The 23,163-nt window shown below is 47.2% G+C and overlaps 1 protein-coding gene across 1 annotated transcript in view; it reads right to left on the reverse strand.

Annotated features, from left to right (window-relative positions):
- Positions 1-691: 691 nt before the first annotated feature.
- Positions 692-23,163, reverse strand: part of LOC135050034 (tricarboxylate transport protein, mitochondrial-like) — a 134,699-nt gene continuing 112,227 nt past the window's right edge. Inside the window, exons 5-9 of the mRNA XM_063956134.1 lie at positions 14,335-14,419; positions 13,181-13,285; positions 11,525-11,640; positions 10,290-10,363; positions 692-9,966 (exon numbers count right to left, since the gene is read on the reverse strand). Of these exons, the coding sequence (XP_063812204.1) occupies positions 9,852-9,966; positions 10,290-10,363; positions 11,525-11,640; positions 13,181-13,285; positions 14,335-14,419 (495 nt within the window). The 3' untranslated portion in view covers positions 692-9,851. The remainder of the gene's footprint in view (positions 9,967-10,289; positions 10,364-11,524; positions 11,641-13,180; positions 13,286-14,334; positions 14,420-23,163) is intronic.

The following is a 23,163-nucleotide window of genomic DNA, read 5'->3' on the forward strand; positions in this document are numbered from 1 at the left end:
ATAGAGCAAGTCAGGGATAAAGTGTGTGTGAGGAAAGAGGGTGATACAAAGGAGAGTGAGGGGGTGCGAGAGAGGGGGTGCGAGAGAGGGGATAGATGGAGAGAAGGAAGGTGGGAGGGACGGGGAGAGACTCTACCCATTACAGCCTAGCTAGGCTTCAGCACAGATCTCTGATAGGGACGGGCACTTCATTGCATTAAGTAAACACCACCCCCTTCCCACCCACAAATCTGGGCAATGTAGTGCCCTGCAATCCGCCATGTAGGGGTAGAGTGGGTTGGGGCACTCCATCTGCCCACCTATAATCAGGCCTTGCATAGAAGCATAAAGGGATTGAACTGCCATAAATCATAGCTATTCAAATTATAACTCTATTTTCCTCACAAAATTACACAATTTTTCTTTTATATATTTAGGGACACATGGAGGGTGATAGTGTAGGGAATGTACACACCCACATGTCACTGGTCACACCTCCCCTTCTCACAACTGGCCCTTGACTTCACCCCCAGGCCCATGTGACCCTTAATTCATGTTAGAGGATAGTGTAGAGGTGTTTTGTTGTACTATAGTAATCATGAGCTAAGGAGCACATTTAGTAATAATAATAATAATAATAATAATGTAGTTTGGTCTAAATGCATTGATTAGTCTAAATATACACTTAAATAAAACACCCAAATAAACAGTATAAGACCTCCCCATACCATGATGTGGTACATTTATTTGCAGTTTAAACAAAGTAAGTGTTCTTCTTGTTTAATGAATTAGACAGGAGTGAATGAGAACATCATACTGTATAGGAGACATCAGTTTAGTCATATCATAGCCACAAGTCAAAATGACAGTTTCTATGAATGTTTGGCACAGAATGTTCAGAAAGCCACCAGACAGGCAAGAGTTTAATGCAGGTAAAGTGCCCCTTTTCCATATACATATAGGAGGCAGCCATTATGCAGGCTGAAGAAATACTTTTAAGACTGCAGCCTAATCAATTAACCAGTAACATCACTGAGGCATTAGGAGATTTCACTGGCTCATAGATCGGGTTGGGGCTGATATGCCAGCGGTTGGGATCCCGGAGGTCAGCATACCGACCCCGTCCGCCAGAATGACGGCGGGGGTCAAGCGCAACAGAGCCCCTTGCAGGCTCGCTACACTTGCCATGCAGCGGGCTCGTGTCTCATCACAGGTTCTATTCCCACTCTATGGGTGCCGTGGACACCCACGAGTGGGAATAGCCCCTGTTGCCACTGGTCGGGATTCCGGCTTTGGTATCCTGACCTCCGGCATATCAACTGCATCGCCATATATCCCATCATATGCTGAGGTTTGGTGACTATTGGTGTAGCCTACAAAATGGCTGCCTCTGTAGGAAATAGGCACACGTAAACACCCAACTAAGTTGGGTCACTGACATGTCACTGTCACCGTCATGTCACTGACGATGAATGGCCCAATCCATGTATGTGTAAGACATCCCTGCAACTTAATGTCACAAGGCCCAATTTTAAGCCGCACGCAGGTCAGCAGCTAATGAGTTATAGTAAACTGGAGTAGCAAACATACGCATCGTTACCTATCTGTGGGTTGGATGCATCTCACTTGTTTCTCTCAATGCATGAACTGGGCATTCCTGGGTGTCTACTGGAAATAGCACAGAAGGGAACCACCTCGTAGGAGAGTCATGGAAGTGTCATAGGAGTATTGTGGGCATATATCCAGAGCTACAACCTATTCCATAGTCTTGCTTATGCCGAGAGGGCGCTTATTTGAGACAACCTAGCATTGTGTAGGTGTTAGTGTCTATGACACTTATGTAACAGTTACTAACATTACTCAAAAAAAGCAGGGCAATGAGCACACATGTCCTATGTAAAATTCGGTATCCGGACTCCAGGTCGACAACAAAAAGGTCGACACACCTTAGGTCGACGCCAATTGGTCGACACTTTAGGTCGACATGGACAACAGGTCGACAGGAACAAGGTTGACATGGAAAAAGGTCGACATGGAAAAAGGTCGACATGAGTTTTTCACAATTTTTTTCTTTTTTGGAACCTTTTCATACTTAACGATCCACGTGGACTACGATTGGAACGGTAATCTGTGCCGAGCGAATCGGTAGCGGAGCGAAAGCACCATGCCCGAAGCATGGCGAGCGAAGCGAGCCATGCGAGGGGACGCGGTGTACTAATTGGGGTTCCCGGTCACTCTACGAAGAAAACGACACCCAAAAAACTCATGTCGACCTTGTTCCTGTCGACCTTGTTCCATGTCGACCTTGTTCCTGTCGACCTAAGGTGTGTCGACCAATTGGCATCGACCTAAGGTGTGTCGACCCTGAGTCCCAGACCCGTAAAATTCATCTGCATTCCAAATGTGGCCTGATTCAGACCTGCAAGCAAATCAGCCCTCAACAGTCAAGCAATAAAACTATTTCATCTGATGTGAAAAAATAAAGTGAATTGTATAAGTAATCAAATATTAATAAAATTAAAAAAAAACCTGTTTTTATAAAAACATACTGAAAAGCAGCGGCCATCATTAAAACATTTTTTCCCCCCAAACACGTTTAGGAAGTGTGGGCGTATAATGAAATAAAATACAAGCAAAATATAGCACTGAATGGACTAGAAGACATATTCATTGGTGAGGTTTCTGGAAATCCATCTGGAGTGCAGGCCACACATCTACAGCCCCGATTACCCATCCTGCTGATCCGAGTTGACGAGCAGCAGATCGGGAAAGACAGCATGTTAAAAAATAGGATTTTAATTACCTGCCGGTAAATTATTTTCTCGTAGTCCGTAGAGGATACTGGGGTCCATTTAGTACCATGGGGTATAGACTGGTCCACTAGGAGCCTTGGGCACTTTAAGAAATCAATAGTGTGCGCTGGCTCCTCCCTCTATGCCCCTCCTACCAGACTCAGTCTAGGAAACTGTGCCCGAGAAGACGGACATACCTTGAGAGAAGGATTTAAAAGGACAGTGGTGAGATTCGAACCAGCACACACACACAAAACAAGAAGAAAGCCAGGCTAACCAAACTTGAAAACAGGAACAGCAACGGCTGAACCAACAATACTTAACCAAGTAACAGTGCATCAAAACACGAAGCACCGGGCGGGCGCCCAGTATCCTCTACGGACTACAAGAAAAGGATTCAGTAAGTAATTAAAATCCTATTTTCGCTTACGTCCTAGTGGATACTAGGGTCCACATTAGTATCATGGGGATGTACCAAAGCTCACAAACCGGGTGGGAGAGTGCTGAGGGTTTTGCAGAACTGATTGACCAAACTGAAGGTCCTCAGAGGCCAAAGTATTGAACTTGTAGAAGTTAGCAAACGTGTTCGAACCTGACCAAGCAGCTGCTCGGCAGAGCTGTAAAGCCAAGACACCCCGGGCAGCTGCTGAGGAAGAACCCACCGACCTAGTAGAGTGGGCATGTACAGATCTTCGCACTGGCAAACCTGCCGTAGAATAAGCATGCTGGATAGTAAGCCTGATCCAGCGAGCAATAGACTGCATTGAAGCAGGACACCCAATTTTATTGGGATCATAGAGAACAAACAGCGAGTCAGATTTTCTGTGATGAGCCGTCCGCTTCACATAGATCTTCAAAGCCTGCACAACATCCAAGGACTTTGAAGTAGCAGAGGTGTCGATAACCACTGGAACCACAATAGGTTGGTTGATGTGAAACGCAGACACCACCTTAGGAAGAAATTGCAGACGAGTTCTGAAATTAGCTCTATCTTCATGAAATATCAAATAGTGGCTTTTGTGAGACAACGCCCCCGGCTCCGACACACGTCTTGCTGAAGCCAAGGCCAACAATGCGACGGTCTTCCACGTAAAAAAAACTTTACGTCAACCTCCTGTAAAGGTTCAAACCATTCCGATTGTAGGAACTGCAACACTATGTAGAGATCCCAAGGTGCCGTAGGAGGCACAAAGGGCGGTTGGATGTGCAGAACCCCCTTCAAAAATGTCTGAACCTCAGGGAGAGAAGCCAATTGTTTCTGGAAGAAAATGGATAAGGTCAAAATCTGGACTTTCAAGGAGCCCAAATGTAGGCCCATATCCACACCTGACTGCAGAAAAAGCAGAAAACGTCCCAGTTGAAATTCCACCGTAGGAAATTCCCTGTTCTCACACCAAGAGACATATTTTTTTCCAAATACGGTGGTAATGTTTAGCCTTTACCCCCTTTCTGGCTTGAATCAAGGTTGGAATAACCCAGTCCGGGATCCCTTTCCGGGCTAGAATTTGACGCTCAACTTCCATGCCATCAAACGTAGCCGTGGTAAGTCTTGATAGACAAACAGTCCCTGTTGTAAAAGATCCTCGCAAAGAGGTAGCGGTCACGGATCCTCTAAGAGCATCTCCAGTAAATCCGCGTACCAGACCCTTCTTGGTCAGTCCGGAGCAATGAGAAATGCTTGAATCTTTTCCCTTTTTATTCTCTTGAGAATTCTTGGGATCAATGGACGTGGTGGAAACACGTACACCAGGCATGTCCAAACTGCGGTCCTCCAGCTGTTGAGAAACTACACATCCCAGCATGCCCTGACACAGCTTTAGCATTCTCCCACAGCAAAACTGTGTCTGGGCATGCTGGGATATGTAGTTTCACAAGAGCTGGAGGGCCGCAGTTTGGACATGCCTGACGTACACTATCTGGTAGACCCATGAAGTCACCAGAGCGTTCACCGCCATTGCCTGTGGGTCTCTCGACCTGGAACAATACCGCTTTAGCTTCTTTTTGAGACGAGAGGCCATCATGTCGATTCGTGGAATTCCCCACCGACGTGTCAAGCACCTGAACATCTCCGGGTGAAGGCCCCACTCCCCTGGGTGGAGGTTGTGTCTGCTGAGGAAGTCTGCTTCCCAGTTGTCTAGTCCCGGAATGAAGATTGGCGACAACGCCACAGCGTGTCTTTCTGCCCAGAGGAGAATCCTTGTTACCTCTGACATTGCTGCTCTGCTCTTCGTTCCGCCCTGTCGGTTTATGTACGTTACCGCAGTCACATTGTTCGACTGAATCTGAATGGCGTGATCTTGAAGAAGATGTGATGCCTGTAGAAGGGCGTTGTATATGGCCCTTAGTTCCAGAATGGTGATTGGAAGAATGGCTTCCTGACTTGACCATTTTCCTTGGAACTGTTCCCCTTGGGTGACTGCTCCCCACCCAGTGAGGCTTGCGTCTGTTGTTAACAGAATCCAATTTTGAATCCCGAACCTTCGGCCCTCGGTCAAGTGAGAAGTCTGTGGCCACCATAGAAGAAAAATCCTGGCCTTTAGTGACAGACGTATCCTCTGGTGCATGTGAAGATGCGATCCGGACCATTCGTCCAACAGATCCAGCTGGGAGGGCCTTGCATGAAACCTTCCGTACTGCAGTGCCTCGTAAGAGGCTACAGTCTTCCCCAGAAGGCGAATGCATAGACGCACCGATATCAGGGTTGGTTTTAGAACCACCATCGACTGGATTACCATTGCCATTTCTAATGGAAGGAATACCTTCTGTGCCTGTATCCAGTATCATCCCCAGGAACGGAAGCCTCTCTGTCGGTTCCAGGTGAGATTTTGGTAGGTTTAGTATCCACCCGTGATCCTGGAGTAGTCGGGTTGAGAGGGTAATGTTGTCCAACAACCACTCCCTGGATGGTGCTTTTATCAGCAGATCGTCCAGGTACGGTATTATGTTCACTCCTTGTTTGCGGAGAAACATCATCTCTGCCATTACCTTGGTGAACACCCTCGGTGCCGTGGAGAGGCCAAATGGCAGGGCCTGGAACTGGTAGTGACAGTCCTATAATGCAAACCTTAGGTAAGCCTGATGAGGCGGCCAAATTGGAATATGAAGGTACACATCCTTGATATCCAGGGACACTAGGAATTCCCCCTCCTCCAGACCCGAGATCACCGCTCTCAGTCACTCCATCTTGAACACCCGAAAGTACGGGTTCAGGGACTTGAGGTTTAAAATGGACCTTACCTAACCATCCGGTTTCGGTAGCACAAACAGGTTAGAATAATAACCCTTGTTTTACAGCTGAAGTGGAACTGGAACAAGGACCCGAGTCTGTACCAGTTTTTGAATTGCTTCCTGTAAAGTCATACTTGCTTCTTGAGAAGCTGGTAAGCCTGATTTGAAGAATCTGTGAGGTGGGAGTTCCTGAAACTCCAGTCTGTAGCCCTGGGCAATAAGATCTTTGACCCAGGGATCCTGGCATGATGTTGCCCATATGTGACTGAAATATTTTAATTGGGCTCCCACCTGCCCGTCTCCCAGGCAGTGCGGTCCACCATCACGCTGTAAGCTTTGAGGAAGCAGAACCGGAGTTCTGTTCCTGTGAACCTGCAGTTACTTGTTTTCTGTATTTACCTCTATTGCCTTTGACGGCTGTAGAAGAACCTTTTGTTTTACTTTTAAATTTGGCTGACCGAAAGGACTGCAGAGTTGGAGCAGAGTGGGCTGCGGAAGGAAGGTATGTAGACCTACTAGCCGTATCCTTGGATAGCCACGTATCCAGTTCAGCTCCAAATAGGGCCTCACCTGTGAATGGTAGGCTTTCCACGCTTTACCTGGAATCCGCCTCCGCAGTCTACTGGCGTTTCCACAAGCCCCTGCGTGCTAACACTGCCATGGCAGTGGTGCGTGCGTTGAGCAAGCCAAATTCTTTTATGGCCTCCGCCATAAAATTAGCGGAGTCCTGTATATGCTGTAGGTGTAAAATTATCTCCCCCCTGGATATAGAATCCCTGGATAAGGAATCTAACCCGTCAATTAGATTACCTGACCATTTAGTAATGGCTCTAGTGATCCATGCACAAGCAATAGTGGGTCTCTGGGCCACCCCAGCAGCTGTGTACAGGGATTTGAGAGTGGTCTCAATTTTGCGGTCAGCCGCGTCCTTTAAGGAGGCTGCCCCAGGGACCAGTAAAGACTATCTTATGTGACCACCTAGATACCGATGCGTCAACAATCGGTGGGTTTTCCCATTTTTTCCTATCATCCTGAGGAAAAGGGAAGGATATGAGTAATCTCTTAGGGATCTGAAACTTCTTATCAGGATTAACCCAGGTGTCTTCAAACAGAGAATTCAGCTCTTTTGATGCAGGAAAAGTAGCAGAGGACTTCTTTTTTTTTTTTACATTCAAATAAAACTCCTCATCCTCCTCTCTCACCTTATCAGGAATTTGTAGGATGTCTCTAATGGCTTTTATCAGAGCCTGTACACCCTGTGACAGAGCTACACCCGCCCCACTGAGTCCACCTCACCCTCCTCTGCGTCTGACACATCGTCATCAATGTCAGCCTGCAGGATTTGGGCCAGTGTACGCTTTTGTGGACAAATGGTAGGGGTCTGAGATGCTGGTGTGGTGCCTAAATCTCTATTCATCAGGTCATCCACAGACTGTCTTAAGTATTGCGTCTCTTTCTCATTCTGGGATAATTTATTAGAAATATTCGAGATCATCCGTTTTAATGAATCCAACCATGCTGGTTCAGACCCACTAGCCTGAGAATGCGTACTATCCTGAGTACACTGTAGTGATCCCCCTGGGGAAGAAAAACACTCCGCCGTGCATGAAACACACTCCTTTGACATTGTAAATGTGAAATCACACCCACACACACAGAAAAAGGTTAAGCACAAGTAACCTACACAGAGCCCTTCTAGGGAGACACAGAATATGATGGAGCCAGCCACACAGCGCCCTTCTTGCTAATGCCAAGCTTAGCTGGGTTGCAGACTAAGCACCCTTAATAGGGGCTTAGTATTCTAACATCACTCCCCCCGCATACTATGACCCCCTGGTACCGCTGAGGAATTGTGGAGTCCTTGTGGCGGAGCTGCGCTTCCCTGCCAGTCTTGTCAGTGTGAGCTGCAGAGGGAAAATGGCGCTGGTGAGCTGCTGGCTACGCTCATAGTGAAGCCCCGCCCCCTTAATGGCGCGCGGTCTTCCCGTTTTTATTATACTGGCTGAGGTGTTTGTGATGCTTAACAGTGGGTTAGAACCCCTGTAAGCTGTACTGCCAGTGTGGGTATTATTTTTAGTGGCTCAGCTTACCCCTCACAGCAGAACACACAAACAGCATGTTGTCCTGAGCCTGGAGACGCAGCCTGCATGTCAGCGCTGCGCTCCATACTCTTATGCCGCCATTACAGCCAGCGACCCGCTAACCGGGACATCAGCTGCCTACTCACCACTCTTCTTACTTCTGGCTCTGTTAGGGGTGGCAGCGTGCTGCGGGAATGTACGCTCGCCGTGGTGGATCATTAACCCTATAGGAGGTTAAGCCGTTCCCCCCCTCTTAAGTCCCACGAAGCAGACAGGCTGGTGCCAACCAGCCTTGTCTGAAAATAACAAACAGAAAATAAATGCAGAAAACTCTTCAGGAGCTTCTTTAAGCGTGACCGGCTCCTCCAGGCACATTTTCGAAACGGAGTCTGGTAGCAGGGGCATAGAGGGAGGAGCCAGCGCACACTATTGATTTCTTAAAATGCCCAAGGCTCCTAGTGGATCAGTCTATACCCCATGGTACTAAATGGACCCCAGTATCCTCTAGGACGCAAGAGAAATTACCCAATCAACATTTGTTTGGACAGGTCCGGTATGATATAGCGGTATGCCGACTGCCAGTATAACGACATCAGCATCCCATCTGCCAGAATACCGGCAGCGAGTCCCTTTGCTTCGCTCACCACAGGTTCTATTCCCACTCGGTTCGTGGCATGGACCCACCAATAGAGTGGGAATTAGGGGTGGGTGCCGGTATTGATCTCCTGAATGCCGGGATCCCAACTGCCAGCATTTGACTGCATCCTGTTTGGACAGAACCGGCGAAATCCAACATTTTGGATTTTTCTCATCCATCGGCCCCAATTTCTGCCTGATATATGGGCCCAGTTACTTTAATTTAGAAATATTGTTTTGTGTTGTTTAGTACCTTAGTAATACACAGCTACTTTTGGCCTGTATTAGCTCCACTCCTCGACAAGAGAGTAGGCTATTTTAGGAAATAGGTCATATGGGCTGTGTATTTGCCAGAAATGTGGGCTGCAGAGGCTCATACTTTTGTTATATATCTATGCCAGTGGTCATGTGGGGAAGCAAATGGAAGATTGTGATTACTTTCATAGGCTTTTTGTTTTTACTGAATATGGGACTGTGATCATATTCTGTTATGGGAGAAACAGACATTTTCACTGGCTTAATTAGCCCAGAAATTTGCTGTAGTGTAGATGACAGTTGTGTTTCAGCCAAACACATGGTTATGCCAGAGGCAGCCATTTTGTATCCCGAACCAAGATTTCTGCATCACTGATGAGACTTGATATGTTGCGTTATCATGAATATTGATATACCAGTCAAAATGTCCACCTGGCTGTGTATGCAAAAGAGGCCTTCTAAAAGTATTCTAGTTTTAAAATGTCACCCCTATTCCCTAAACAATAATATCCCATGGAAAAAGGAACCATATTTTGAGCTGAGCATTAGGTAACTGTAGCAACTGACAAAATTAAGGCAAATCCTGACATAAAGGCATAATTTCCCACAAAAGAAACATAAAACAGGCTAAAAATAGATTTTGTGACAATTTACAATATAACAAATGAGCACAGGTTAAGACACATAGTGGGAGATGTATCAACGCTTGGTGAGATAAAGTACCAACCAATGATCTCATGTCATTTTTCAAACACATCCTGTAGAATGATATTTAGTAGTTGACTAATTAGTACTTTATCTCTCTAAGCTTTGCTAAACCTCCACTCAAATGTGTCCTTCCAAGGCGGATAGCTGATTCCCATTCGAGGTGGAGGAAGCATTATGAGGTTTTCCAAACTCTGTTAAGAACTTTAACTACTTCTTCATAAATAACAAAGACAATGGCAACGTCCAGACACACTCGGCCCAAGCGAGGGATGGTTCCCTTGTAGAACCTAACAAAAGGTACAAAAACAATGCATTAAGAATAGTCCACAATAAATGAAACAAATTGCTTCTCATTGTTGCTTAATACTGTATGCTATAAATAGCCATGTTATGCCACTACTGGGAAATAATGAATTAAGGGAAAAATCTCACTGGGAAACACTTCTGGTACAGGAAGAAGGGACCTACAGCCAATGCTGAGCAATGTGATTCCAACTGTCATATGGCTACTGAAGTTTATGTACTGAAAGCCACAATCTTCTCCATTGCTGTGGCTTACAGCACCTCTTTAAATGCACCGGTTTTCAGAAACAAAATGAAGATTACTTACGCCAAAGGCCCTTCATTGCGGAGTATCTGGCTTGCACAGTCCAAAGTGCTCTTGTACTTGTGAGCTTCTAAGCCCTGGTAATTACAGAAGCATTATGTATGAAAACGTCATAAGAACATTCAAATCAATGCAGATGTTGTTTTCCAAATAAGAACTATTATCGGTATTAAACTAAGCTGGGGTTAATGCGCTGAATTGGCACAGTAAGGGTGAAGTATATAGCCACAGGTGCCAGGTCATTGTTATGGAACCCATATGAATCTATGAACTCTTAGAGCTATCTAGCTGCACATTCATTTACCCAGACAGCAATAGGCAAAGAGGGAGCGTCACATAAATGTATACTCAGTATAGACAGATTAGGGATACAGTTCATGGGCTGCAGTGTAAGGTATTTATGGGTGGGCACGCTCATGAAAGTTAGTGATACTGAATATACCCCATAGTGATGGTTTCACTAAGAGTCGGGTCCATTCCGACATGCAGTTGTCGGAATGGACCAGACAACCCCTATTCAAAGAGCGGCCAAATCAGACTGTTGTATTTGGCCGTTCCCCGTGTCTTGTCTGGCCGCTGGCTGCAGGGTGCACTGATAGCAGCGGCGGGAACAGTATGGCGGCCGGCGGGGGGGGGAACAGTGTGGCGGCCGGCAGGGGAACTGAGATCGGCGGCCGGAGCTGGCAGCGGGGAGCGGGGATGATGTCTGCGGCGGAGGCACTGCAGGGAGAGAGGTGCCTGGCCGCAGGACGGCCGTCAAGGTGCCTCTCATCCCCGATCCCCGTAGCCCACCGCACTGTTCCCCGTCTCCTCGCCTCAATCCGACTTGTTTTCAAGTCGGATTGAGTTTGTCGGAAAGGGGGCAAAGACCTGTCGGATTTGGTCCCATTTCTGACAGCAGCAGGCGGATTGGCTGGTATTCCGCTGATCCACCTGCTTTCCAACAAGTTGGGTTTCCCGACTAGTCTGAAAAATGTACACGTATTGAATTGGTCGGAACCCCTTCCGACCTATTCTAGTCGGAAACTGCCATCTTTCCGACTCTTATTGAATATACCCCTATGTCATTATGGGTGCAATAATTGCTGTGGATATAAAAATTTACACTTGACGACTTTAATTATTACTGTATTGGCAAAAGGTATAGGTGGTTCAACACTACATCTAAAATGATTATAGCATGGACTGAAATAATTTACCCCATTAATATCGGATATAGTCTGTGAATATAATGGTACCTGCATCCTGGTCTTGATAACATCTAGAGGAGTATTCCCAAAGACACTTGCGGCCCCAGCTATGGCACCAAAAGCCCCTGTGACAACAGGATGAATGGTTCTGTGTGGATCATCCCCTGCAAACAGAAGCAGTAGAATGCAGAATACATTTTATTATTATTATCATCATCATCATCATCATCATCATCATCCTTTATTTGTATGGCGCCACAAGGGTTCCGCAGCGCCCAATTACAAAGTACATAAACAAATAATCAAAACAGGAAAACAGCAACTTACAGTTGACGACAATATAGGACAAGTACAGGGTAAATAAACATATCTACATCAGCAGATGACACTGGAATAGGTATCAGGTGGCAGAAGACTGCTGGATTAGGTGCAGCAGAAGATTATTAAAGTAAGAAAAAGAATAAGCACATGAGGGAAGAGGGCCCTACTCGTGAGAGCTTACAATCTAAAGGGGAGGAGTAGACAGGCAGGGGTGACACAGACAGGGTACATGGAGAGCGTAGAACAGAGGCTTCGGATGAGATTTGGCTGGGTTTGGTGAAGAAGTGGGTCTTGAGAACCCGTTTGAAGTTTTGTAGAGAGGAGGAGAGTCTGAGGGGGAGAGGTAGGAAATTCCAGAGAAATGCAGCAGCACGTGAAAAATCTTGGAGGTAGGAGTGGGAGGAAGTAATCAGTAGGCAGGAGAGTCAGCGTGCATTAGCAGAGCGAAGAGGACGGGTGGGAGTCTAAAGGGAGATAAGGTCAGAGAGGTAGATGGGTGAGGGCTTTGTAGGAGAGTTTGAGAAGCTTGAAATGCATTCTGAAAAGGTAAGGGGAGCCAGTGAAGGTCTTGTAAGAGAGGAGAGGTAGAAGTAGTGCGTTTGGTAAGGAAAATGAGCTGGGATATAATTACAGCGAGTAGACAATGCATCCAGTGAAAAACAAACAAAGTAATTTCCGCATAAGCTGAGTAATTGGAGGTCGCTGGTTAGTATTGACTTGTAACAATGCTTATGCACATGTAACTGCTATACACTATGGTGTGTGTGTGTGTGTGCGTGTGCGTGTGCGTGTGTGTGTGTGTGTGTGGGGGGGGGGGGTTATTAATGCTTCATTCTAGTTGCACTAGTTTCACTGCATTTATTAGGTGTCGCGCAGTTGAGAGTTTACATTCATGGAAATGGGAGTACACTGTAGACATGAGATTTGATGAATTAGCGTTACATGCAGATGTGTTTCTACATGCTTTTGGTTAAACAATGTAACCTCTTATTTTGTCACAGATGTGCAAAAAGCACACGCTGAACACATCAGAAAAAGCATGCAAAAGACACAACAAATGCATAATGAAACATAATGCAATTTATATGCATCTTAACGAGATAAAACCATACTGGAAACGCCAGTGCGTGCAAAGTCTACAGGAGCCACAGAAAATCATAGAAGAAAACACTTTATGTCTTTACATCAGACTAAAACAGTGGGAACATGAAAACTGAGCAATTATTGTATGTCACCGGTTATACACCTATTGCACAAACTGTTTGTACACAGGCGAGGACTACAAGGTGTAACAATAGTAGAATAGTATTTCCCTCTTATCTCAATGTTTAATATAGATAAGAGATGGTAGATGGAAGTGTGCGTAGTCTGGAACCCACTCACCTGAGTACCAGTTACGTAGTGAGGTCATGAAGAAGAATCGGATTGCCTGGTTGGAGCCCTGTTTCAGAATGGTGGGGGTCAGTCCTTGGTACGTCCCACGTAGCCCTGTGATAAGCCAATGAGACATGAACAATAATACTTATGTACAATGTAGAATACAAACAGTGTCGTTAAGTAAAGTGAAAGAACAATTCTAATGGCTACACCACTGTAGATACAGGCTCACGACCTCTTATCTCTTTAAATCAATGTAAAACAACAGAGGAACCCTCATACAACTAGCCTCAATACGCTATGTGCCACAAGACACCTGAGGCGCGTGAACCGCCAGGTCCCGTGTGACCCGATTAGCGCTGGGTGACTAGGAAGCACCAGGAGACTGTATAGATTAATTTGATACAGAACTTGGCGTGGAATAAAGCCATGGCCGCTGCATCATAGCACTTCTTATACAGATTCAGAGACTGAGTTGCACACAGACATACAAGTTCTGCATGTCAAATTAATCAGCAGAGATAATCGCATCACATTGTGGCTAATACCCCTTTCACATTGCCAAATAACCTGGTATATTGCCAGGTCGACCCAGGTGGAGGTGTGATGTGAAAGGGCCAGGTTGAAATATCCCGCGTCAAGCAACCAAGCTTTTCAACCCGGTATTAAAGGAGGGTTTTACACAGGTTATTCCGGTGTCAGGTGCAGTATGAACAGATTACCCGGGTCGATGTGATCCGGGACCAGCTCACATTATGCATATTGCCAGGTCGGATTGCCAATCTGAAAGGGGTCTCATGGCGGGTCGCACCCGGGAAGGACCAGTGTACAATTCCTGTGTGCGACCCGTGTTTGCGATGTGACAGCGCTATTAGATGCATTTTCAGGTAATCAGATACAAAAAAGATGCCCGGCGTTAGCAGAATTGCACGGGACCTGGCACGCCACTGCAGCCATAATGTATGCGGACACATCTATAGGTGCACACATTCATCTAATATACACTGCACAAAGAACACCTGTGATGTACCCAATTCCTGATCAGCAGGTACGAATGTTTGCTTCAGCGCAGGTGCTGCCATCTTGGTCTGTAAATCCCTGGTCTTCAGCTGCAGAACTGCATGTAAGTGCTCAGAACTAGTAAATGACATTATAGCTACCTTGTTCTCGAATAATCTCCCGCACTCCATGGTAGAAGCCGCGATACTTTGGTGTAGATGAAGCCTGGTCATGTATGAATTTCACCTGTAGGTGGCACGGACACAGCGGAAGGTAACGTTACATGTCCTTTTTTATCAGATTTAGTTTAGCCTTTATTCCATGTTAAATGGGACTCAGTGTATTTATAAGTAATCTTGTCTTCAAAGGTCTTCATGCAAATTACTTACAAGTTAAATACATCTGAGATACATAATCAGCTAGGAACAGTTTAACTATAACGGTTACAAAACTGCTCGTATTAAGACTGCTGCATAAGGGGAAGGGCTGCACAGTGGCTAGCATGGTTGCCTCATAGCACTGGGGAAGATAGATTTGATTCTGACCATGGTAATACCTGCATGGAGTTTGGTATGTTTGCATACTGTAGTTGTGCACACGCAGGGATCCATCGTAGTTCAGATGGATCACTTGCACCAGGGATTGGGCCGGTGTGTGCCGATAATAGTGACAAGTGGATGGATCAGTGCGCGGCAGTCACATAGATGCATGCAACTTGGCACACAGGCAATCATCTGCATTTAGGGCCTAATTCAGATCTGATCGCAGCAGCAAATTTGTTAGCTAATGGGCAAAACCAGGGGGCTAATGCAGACTTGTTCGCTTGCTAGGTTTTTTTGCAGTCCTGCGTTCGCATAGTCGCCGCCCATAGGGAGTGTATTTTCACTGTGCAAGTGTGCGAACGCATGTGTAGCAGAGCTGTACAAACAGATTTTGTGCAGTCTCTGAGTAGCCCAGGACTTATTCAGTCGCTGCGAACACTTCAGCCTGTCCGGGACCGGAATTGACATCAGGAGCCCTCCCTGCAAATGTTTGAACACCCTGCGTTTTTCCAAACACTCCCAGAAAACGGTCAGTTGCCACCCACAAACGCCCTCTTCCTGTCAATCTCCTTGCGAACGCCCGTGCGAACGGATCCTTCGCACAAACCCATCGCTGAGTGGAGATCCGCTTTGTACCCATGCGACACGACTGCACATTGCGGTGCATACACATGCGCAGTTTAGAGCTGATCGCCCGCTGTACAAAAACGTAGCCTAGCAATCATGTCTGAATTAGGCCCCATGTGCACTGCAGGTGTGGTAGATATAACATGTGCAGAAAGAGTTAGATTTGGGTGGGTTATTTTGATTCTGTGCAGGGAAAATACTGGCTGCTTTATTTTTACACTGCAATTTAGATTTCAGTTTGAACACACCCCACCCAAATCTAACTCTCTCTGCACATGTTATATCTGCCCCCCCCCCTGCAGTGCACATGGTTTTGCCCAGTAGCTTAAAAAAATTCTGCTGCGATCAGATCTGAATTAGGCCCTTAGTTCTGTATACGCAGTGTGAGTGTAATTGTGGCTGACTGTCATGCAACTCTGAATTGTGTTTTTGTGGTTCCTGCAAGTTTGCTGGGGGACTAAAAAGAAAAATTGTCCTAAGTGTTTGTTTAGATGGGATAAGGCGCTTTGTTTATAAAATGAGCAGTTGGTTAGTTCATATGTGGAAAAAACAGAAGCAGAGTAATGGGCTATAAAGCTGGCCATACACTACGTCGATATTGTGAATGAATAGACGATATTTACGCGTCATTTGACCCATCGCATGTTTTTGGTGCAAATACGTTGCATCAACTGATCATGTGTGATCCCAGCAGCGGGCAGTTGCAGAGGTACGAGGTGCAAAAGGACCGTACATTCATACGCCGGGGAGCTGGGAGGGGGGAGGAAGTGGAAAAGGTTGTGGGACAGTCCTAGCATTAGATGAAACATGCATAGAAGGGAATGGGCTGCTCTAAGTATAAGCTGGAGTGGCTCTGTATAGTGGTGCACCTGCAGTGGCGGTGGGTGAGTCTTCAGCCAGATTCATATGAATCTGAAGAAAGAAGAAGAATACTTGAAATAGTAAAGTATTAAAGTTAATTTTATGTTATCATGGATATGAACGTTGTAACTGAATCTAAATACTACTCTATATAGTATAAATAATATAACAGAAATAATGGGATTTTAATTACCTACCAGTAAATCCTTTTCTCGTGGTCCGTAGAGGATGCTGGGGTCCATATTAGTATCATGTGGTATAGACGGGTCCACCAGGAGCCATTGGCACTTTAAGAGTTTAATAGTGTGGTCTGGCTCCTCCCTCTATGCCCCTCCTACCGGACTCAGTCTAGAAACTGTGCCCGAGGAGGCAATATACTTCGAGAGAAGGAAACACACAGATAGTGGCAAGATTCATACCAGCTCAAACAGGCAAATCCGGCTAACATGCCGGAACAACTCAGCAACAGCTGAAACAGTACTGAAACAGTAAAGAACGCAGAACTTACCTAGGAACCAGGCAGTACTGAACCAAAGAACCACTGCAGGATAAAGAAGCACTGGGCGGGCACCCAGCATCCTCTACGGACTACGAGAAAAGGATTTACCGGTAGGTAATTACAATCCTATTTTCTCTTACGCCCTAGAGGATGCTGGGGTCCATATTAGTACCATGGGGATGTACCAAAGCTCCCAGAATGGGAGGGACAGTGTGCAGGCTCCCGCAGAACGGTTTGACCAAACTTGAGGTCATCAGAGGCCAAAGTATCGAACCTGTAAAACTTAGCGAATGTGTTCGATCCAGACAGAGTAGCTGCTCGGCAAAGCTTTACACCTGAGAAACCCCGGGCAGCCGCCCAGGAAGAACCCACCTTACGAGTAGGGTGGGCCTTAACAGATTTTGGACACGGAAATCCTGCTGTAGAATATGCATGCTGGATGGTGAACCTGATCCAGCGGGAAATCGACTGCTTAGAAGCATTACACCCAATTTTCTTGGGATCATAGAGGACAAACAGAGAGTCAGATTTTCTGTGATGTGCCGTCCTCGTCACATGAATCTTCACAATATCCAAGGCCTTTGAAGCAATTGAGGAATCAGTAGCCACTGGCACCACAATAGGTTGGTTGATATGAAAAACCGACACAACCTTAGGAAGGAACTGTTGATGAGTCCTGAGTTCCGCCCGATCTTCATGGAAGACCAGATAGGGACTTTTACAGGACAAAGCCCCCAATTCCGACACACGTAGAGGAGAAGCCAAGGCCAACAAAGTTACCGCCTTCCATGTGAGAATCTTGATTTCAGCCTCCTCTAGAGGCTCAAACCAATCCGATTGTAGGAACTGCAACACCACATCCAGATTCCATGGTGCCGTTGGCGCCACAAAAGGGGGCTGGATGTGCAGAACCCCTTTCAAAAAGGTCTGAACCTCAGAGAGGACAGCCAAATGTTTCTGAAAGAAAATGGATAAAGCGGAGATCTGGACCTTGATGAAGCCCAATCTCAGGCCCATATCTACACCTGTTTGCAGGAAAAGGAGAAAACGTCCAAGTTGAAACTCCACCACAGGAAATTTCTTGGATTCACACCAAGACACATTTTTTCCGGGTGTAATATGGTATGCCGGCGGCCGGGCTCCCGGCGACCAGCATACCGGCGCAGCACCGGTATACTTTGCACCGGGATCCCGACGTCCGGCAAGCTGAAGACAACTCATTTTTTCCAAATTCGATGGTAATGTTTAGACGTTACCCGCTTCCTAGCCTGCATCAGGGTAGGAATAACCTCGCTCGGAATACCCTTCCGAGCTAAGATCTGCCATGCCGTGAAACGTAGCCGTGGTAATTCTTGATAAGTGAACGCCCCCTGCAGTAGAAGATCCTCCCAAAGAGGTAGGGGCCTTGGATCTTCCAGCAGTAGATACAGCAGATCCGCGTACCAAGCCCTCCTTGGCCAGTCTGGAGCAATGAGGATTGCCAGAACTTTTGTTCTTTTTACAAGTTGTAGAACTCTTGGAATTAGAGAAAGTGGAGGGAATACATACACTGACGTGAACACCCACAGAGTTACTAGTGCGTCCACTGCTACTGCCTGTGGGTCGCTCGACCTGGAACAGTACATCTGCAGCTTCTTGTTGAGGCGGGAGGCCATCATGTCTATGTGAGGAACCCCCCACCAACTGGTTACCTCCTCGAACACCTCCGGGTGGAGGCCCCACTCTCCTGGATGGAGATCGTGTCTGCTGAGGAAGTCCGCTTCCCAGTGGTCTACTCCCAGAATGAAGATTGCGGACATCGCTACAGCGTACCTTTCTGCCCAGAGGAGGATCTTTGTCACCTCTGACATTGCCGCCCTGCTTTTCGTTCCGCCTTGTCGGTTTATGTAGGCCACTGTGGTCACGTTGTCCGACTGCACCTGAACAGCCCGATCCTGTAGAACAGGGGTGTCAAACTCAAATTCATCGGGGGCCGCATCAGCAGTTTGGTCCCCATCAAAGGGCCGGTTGTATCTGTAGGTCTATCCAAAATTTACCGCTCCACCTGCCTTATATGTGCCCAGCCATCTGCCCCCTTTTAAAGTGCCCAGCCATGTGCCCCCTTTTATAGTGCCCAGCCATGTGCCCCCTTTTATAGTGCACAGGTCCCCATTTTACACATTGCGGCAGGCACAGGTCCCCATTTTACACATAGCGGCAGGCACAGGTCCCCATTTTACACATTGTGGCAGGCACAGGTCCCCATTTTACACATTGTGGCAGGCACAGGTCCCCATTTTACACATAGCGGCAGGTACAGGTCCCCATTTTACACATTGTGGCAGGCACAGGTCCCCATTTTACACATTGTGGCAGGCACAGGTCCCCCTTTTACACATAGCGGCAGGTACAGGTCCCCATTTTACACATAGCGGCAGGCACAGGTCCCCATTTTACACATTGTGGCAGGCACAGGTCCCCATTTTACACATTGTGGCAGGCACAGGTCCCCATTTTACACATTGTGGCAGGCACAGGTCCCCCTTTTACACATAGCGGCAGGTACAGGTCCCCATTTTACACATTGTGGCAGGCACAGGTCCCCATTTTACACATTGTGGCAGGCACAGGTCCCCATTTTACACATAGCGGCAGGTACAGGTCCCCATTTTACACATAGCGGCAGGCACAGGTCCCCATTTTACACATAGCGGCAGGTACAGGTCCCCATTTTACACATTGTGGCAGGCACAGGTCCCCATTTTACACATAGCGGCAGGTACAGGTCCCCATTTTACACATTGTGGCAGGCACAGGTCCCCATTTTACACATTGTGGCAGGCACAGGTCCCCATTTTACACATTGTGGCAGGCACAGGTCCCCATTTTACACATTGTGGCAGGCACAGGTCCCCATTTTACACATAGCGGCAGGTACAGGTCCCCATTTTACACATTGTGGCAGGTGGTGGAAGGAGGGAGAGAGAGAGAAAGAGAGGAAGGGAGAGGGGCTGACTTACATTTGAAGCGGTTCTCGCCGCTCTTCAGCCGCCTCTCCCTCCTCGTCTGCGCGGCTCCCTTCTCCCTCCTCCGACGGGGTTTCGTTGAATGACGCGTTTGCGCCGTGACGTCACGACGCAATCGCGTCATTCCGCGAAACCCCGCCCCCCCCGAGCTGGGCACTCGGGAGAAGGGGGTTTCATGGCGGCGGCACCGCGGGCCATCAGACGAGGTCTGGCGGGCCGGATTTGGCCCGCGGGCCTTGTCTTTGACACCCCTGCTGTAGAAGGTGTGCTGCTTGAAGAAGGCAGTTGTATACGGCTCTTAGCTCCAGGATGTTTGTCGGAAGAAGGGACTCCTGACTCGACCACCTTCCTTGGAAGGTTTCCCCTTGAGCGACTGCTCCCCAACCTCTTAGACTTGCATCCGTGGTTAGAAGGATCCAGTCCTGAACTCCGAAACTTCGGCCCTCCAGAAGGTGTGGTAGTTGTAGCCACCAGAGAAGTGAAATCCTGGCTTTCGGAGACAGACGTATCCTCTGGTGCATGTGTAGGTGAGATCCCGACCACTGGTCCAAGAGATCCAGTTAAAAGGAGCGAGCATGAAACCTTCTGTACTGCAGAGCTTCGTAAGAGGCAACCATCTTCCCCAGAAGGCGGATGCACTGATGAACAGACACACTGGCAGGCTTCAAGACATCCCGAACCATGGTTTGAATCACCAACGCTTTCTCCACCGGTAGAAACACCCTCTGCACCTCCGTGTCAAGGATCATCCCCAGGAAAGACAGCCTCCTTGTCGGCTCCAGATGAGACTTTGGAAGGTTCAGAATCCAACCGTGCTCCTTGAGCAGATGCGTCGTGAGAGCAATGGATCTTAACTACTTCTACCTGGACGATGCCTTGATCAGCAGATCGTCCAGATACGGAATTATGTTCGCCCCCTGCTTGCGGAGGAGGACCATCATCTCTTGCTGTGGAGAGACTGAACGGCAGTGCCTGAAATGGATAGTGATCATCTAACAGCTCAAACATAAGCCTGATGCTGCGACCAAATGGGAATGTGGAGGTACGCATCCTTGATGTCCAGGGACACCAGGAACTCCCCCTCCATCAGTCTTGAGATAACTGCCCTCAGAGACTCCATCTTGAATTTGAAGTCTCTGAGAATTGGATTCAAAGATTTCAAATTCAGAATTGGCCTTACTGAACTATCCGGCTTCGGAACCACAAAAAGGTTCTAATAGTAACCTTTGGTCAACTGATGGGGTGGAACTGCAACAATGACCTCGGATACTATCAATTTTCGGATAGCGTCCAGTAGAATAGCTCTGTCTGCCGGCAAGCCTGATTTGAAGAATCTGTGAGGTGGGAGAGTTTGAAACGCCAACCTGTACCACCGGGTCACAATATCCTGTATACAGCGGTCCAGGCTCGACGACACCAAGACGAGGCTACAATGCCGGAGTCTTGCTCCCACGTGACCTTCTTCCAGGCTTTGCGGTCCACCGTCATGCTGAGGACTTTGAGGTACCAGAAGTAGGCTTCTGGTCCTGGGAACCTGCAGAAGAAGGCTTTTTGGATTTGGCACGACCACCTCTAAAGAAGGTGCGAGAGGGTTTGTTCTTTCTAGTCCTAGTGGGCCGAAAGGACTGTGACGTGTTGGGAGTAAAAGGCTTCTTCGTAGCCAGTGCAGCTGAGGAGAGAAAAGGAGACTTACCCGCTGTAGCCGTGGCAATCCACGCATCCAGCGCCTCCCCAAACAGAGCCTGACCTGTATAGGGTAGGCTCTCCACACTTTTCCTGGATTCCACGTCCGCAGACCATTGGCGCAGCCAGAGACCCCTGCGAGCCGAGACGGACATGGAGGAGATCCCCGCAGCCATGGAACCCAGATCCTTCATGGATTCTACCAGGAACCCTGCAGAATCCTGTATGTTACGTAAAAATAAATCAACGTCACCTTTATCCATTGTAGTCAAGTCCTCCTGCAGAGTGATTGACCACTTAGCTATAGCTTTTGAAATCCATGCACAGGCAATAGTAGGCCGCAGTATAGCCCCTGAAGCCGTGTATATGGATTTGAGCGTAGCATCCACCTTGCGATCTGCCGGGTCTTTCAACGCAGTAGATCCCGGGACTGGTAAGACCACCTATTTTGACAGCCTAGAGACAAAGGCGTCCCATTTTTTTCTATCATCTTCTGGGAAGGGAAAAGCAACCAGAACCCTTTTAGGAATTTTTTCTCTGTTTTCCCAGGCTTTCAAATATAGCATTTAATTCCTTAGATGCCGGGAAGGTGAGAGGGGCTTTCTTACTGTCTGTGAAAAAGGCCTCCTCAACCTGCTCAGGAGGTGTGTCAGAAAATAGGATTTTGGTACTTACCAGGTAAATCCTTTTCTTTGAATCCATAGGGGGCACTGGAGTACTCTTGGAATATGGACGGCTTAGCAGAAACAAAGGCACTGAATATTTAAATTTAGAACTCTCCACCCCTCCATATCCCAGAGTACCTCAGTGTACGACCTCAGTGTTTTTTACTGAGCGAACAGGAACTATAGAGGTTGACAATGGAGAATTCCTATAATATAACGGACAACAACAAAGTTGACACATAACGTTATTGTCAACTAAACAGTTGACACCATAACCGATAGACCTTTATAATTTGAACCAATCGGTTAAAATGTGTTACCATAAGCTCCTCTGAGCTTAATACAACCTAGGTAAAATGTGTTACCATAAGCTCCTCTGAGCTTAATACAACCCAGGTAAAACTGCTCTGGGTGGGCGTCCAGTGCCCCCTATGGATTCAAAGAAAAGGATTTACCTGGTAAGTACCAAAATCCTATTTTCTTTTTCATCCACTAGGGGTCACTGGAGTACTCTTGGGACGTACCAAAGCTTCCCTCGTGGGCGGGAGAGCTGTTTGACACCTGTAACAGTAGGCGGCCAAAGCTAGATGCTGATGCCGCAACCGTTTCATAATGTGTAAACGCGCACCAACGTGTGCACTGAAGACTATGTAGCCGCATCGTAGACGCTCCACGACCAGCTGGTCAAGACATTCCCACAGAACCTGTGGGATGAGCTATTACTGACGTAGGCGACTGTAACTTAGCCTTAAAGTAAGCCTGACTTGTAGTCATTTTTATCCAACTGGATAATGTCTGCTGAGAAACTGGCTAACCCCAGTTGGCAGCATCATAGAGCACAAACAATGTATTCGTATTACGTACTGTAGACGTTCGGGACATATAGACGCGTAATGCGTGTACCACATTCAGAATTCTAGAATGTGCTGTCAACACAGGAACCACTATTGGTTTATTGATGTGAAGAATAAGAAATCGGAATTCGTCCGAAGTTCTGCTTTGTCATGAGAAAACTCAAATACGGTGGCTTGGAATACAAGGCACCCAAATGTGAAAACAAAACCCTTGCCGAAGCTAAGGCTAGAAGAAAAACGTTTTCCAAGTGAGA

Source organism: Pseudophryne corroboree, chromosome 2, assembly GCF_028390025.1.
Source record: "Pseudophryne corroboree isolate aPseCor3 chromosome 2, aPseCor3.hap2, whole genome shotgun sequence".
Classification (NCBI taxonomy): domain Eukaryota; kingdom Metazoa; phylum Chordata; class Amphibia; order Anura; family Myobatrachidae; genus Pseudophryne; species Pseudophryne corroboree.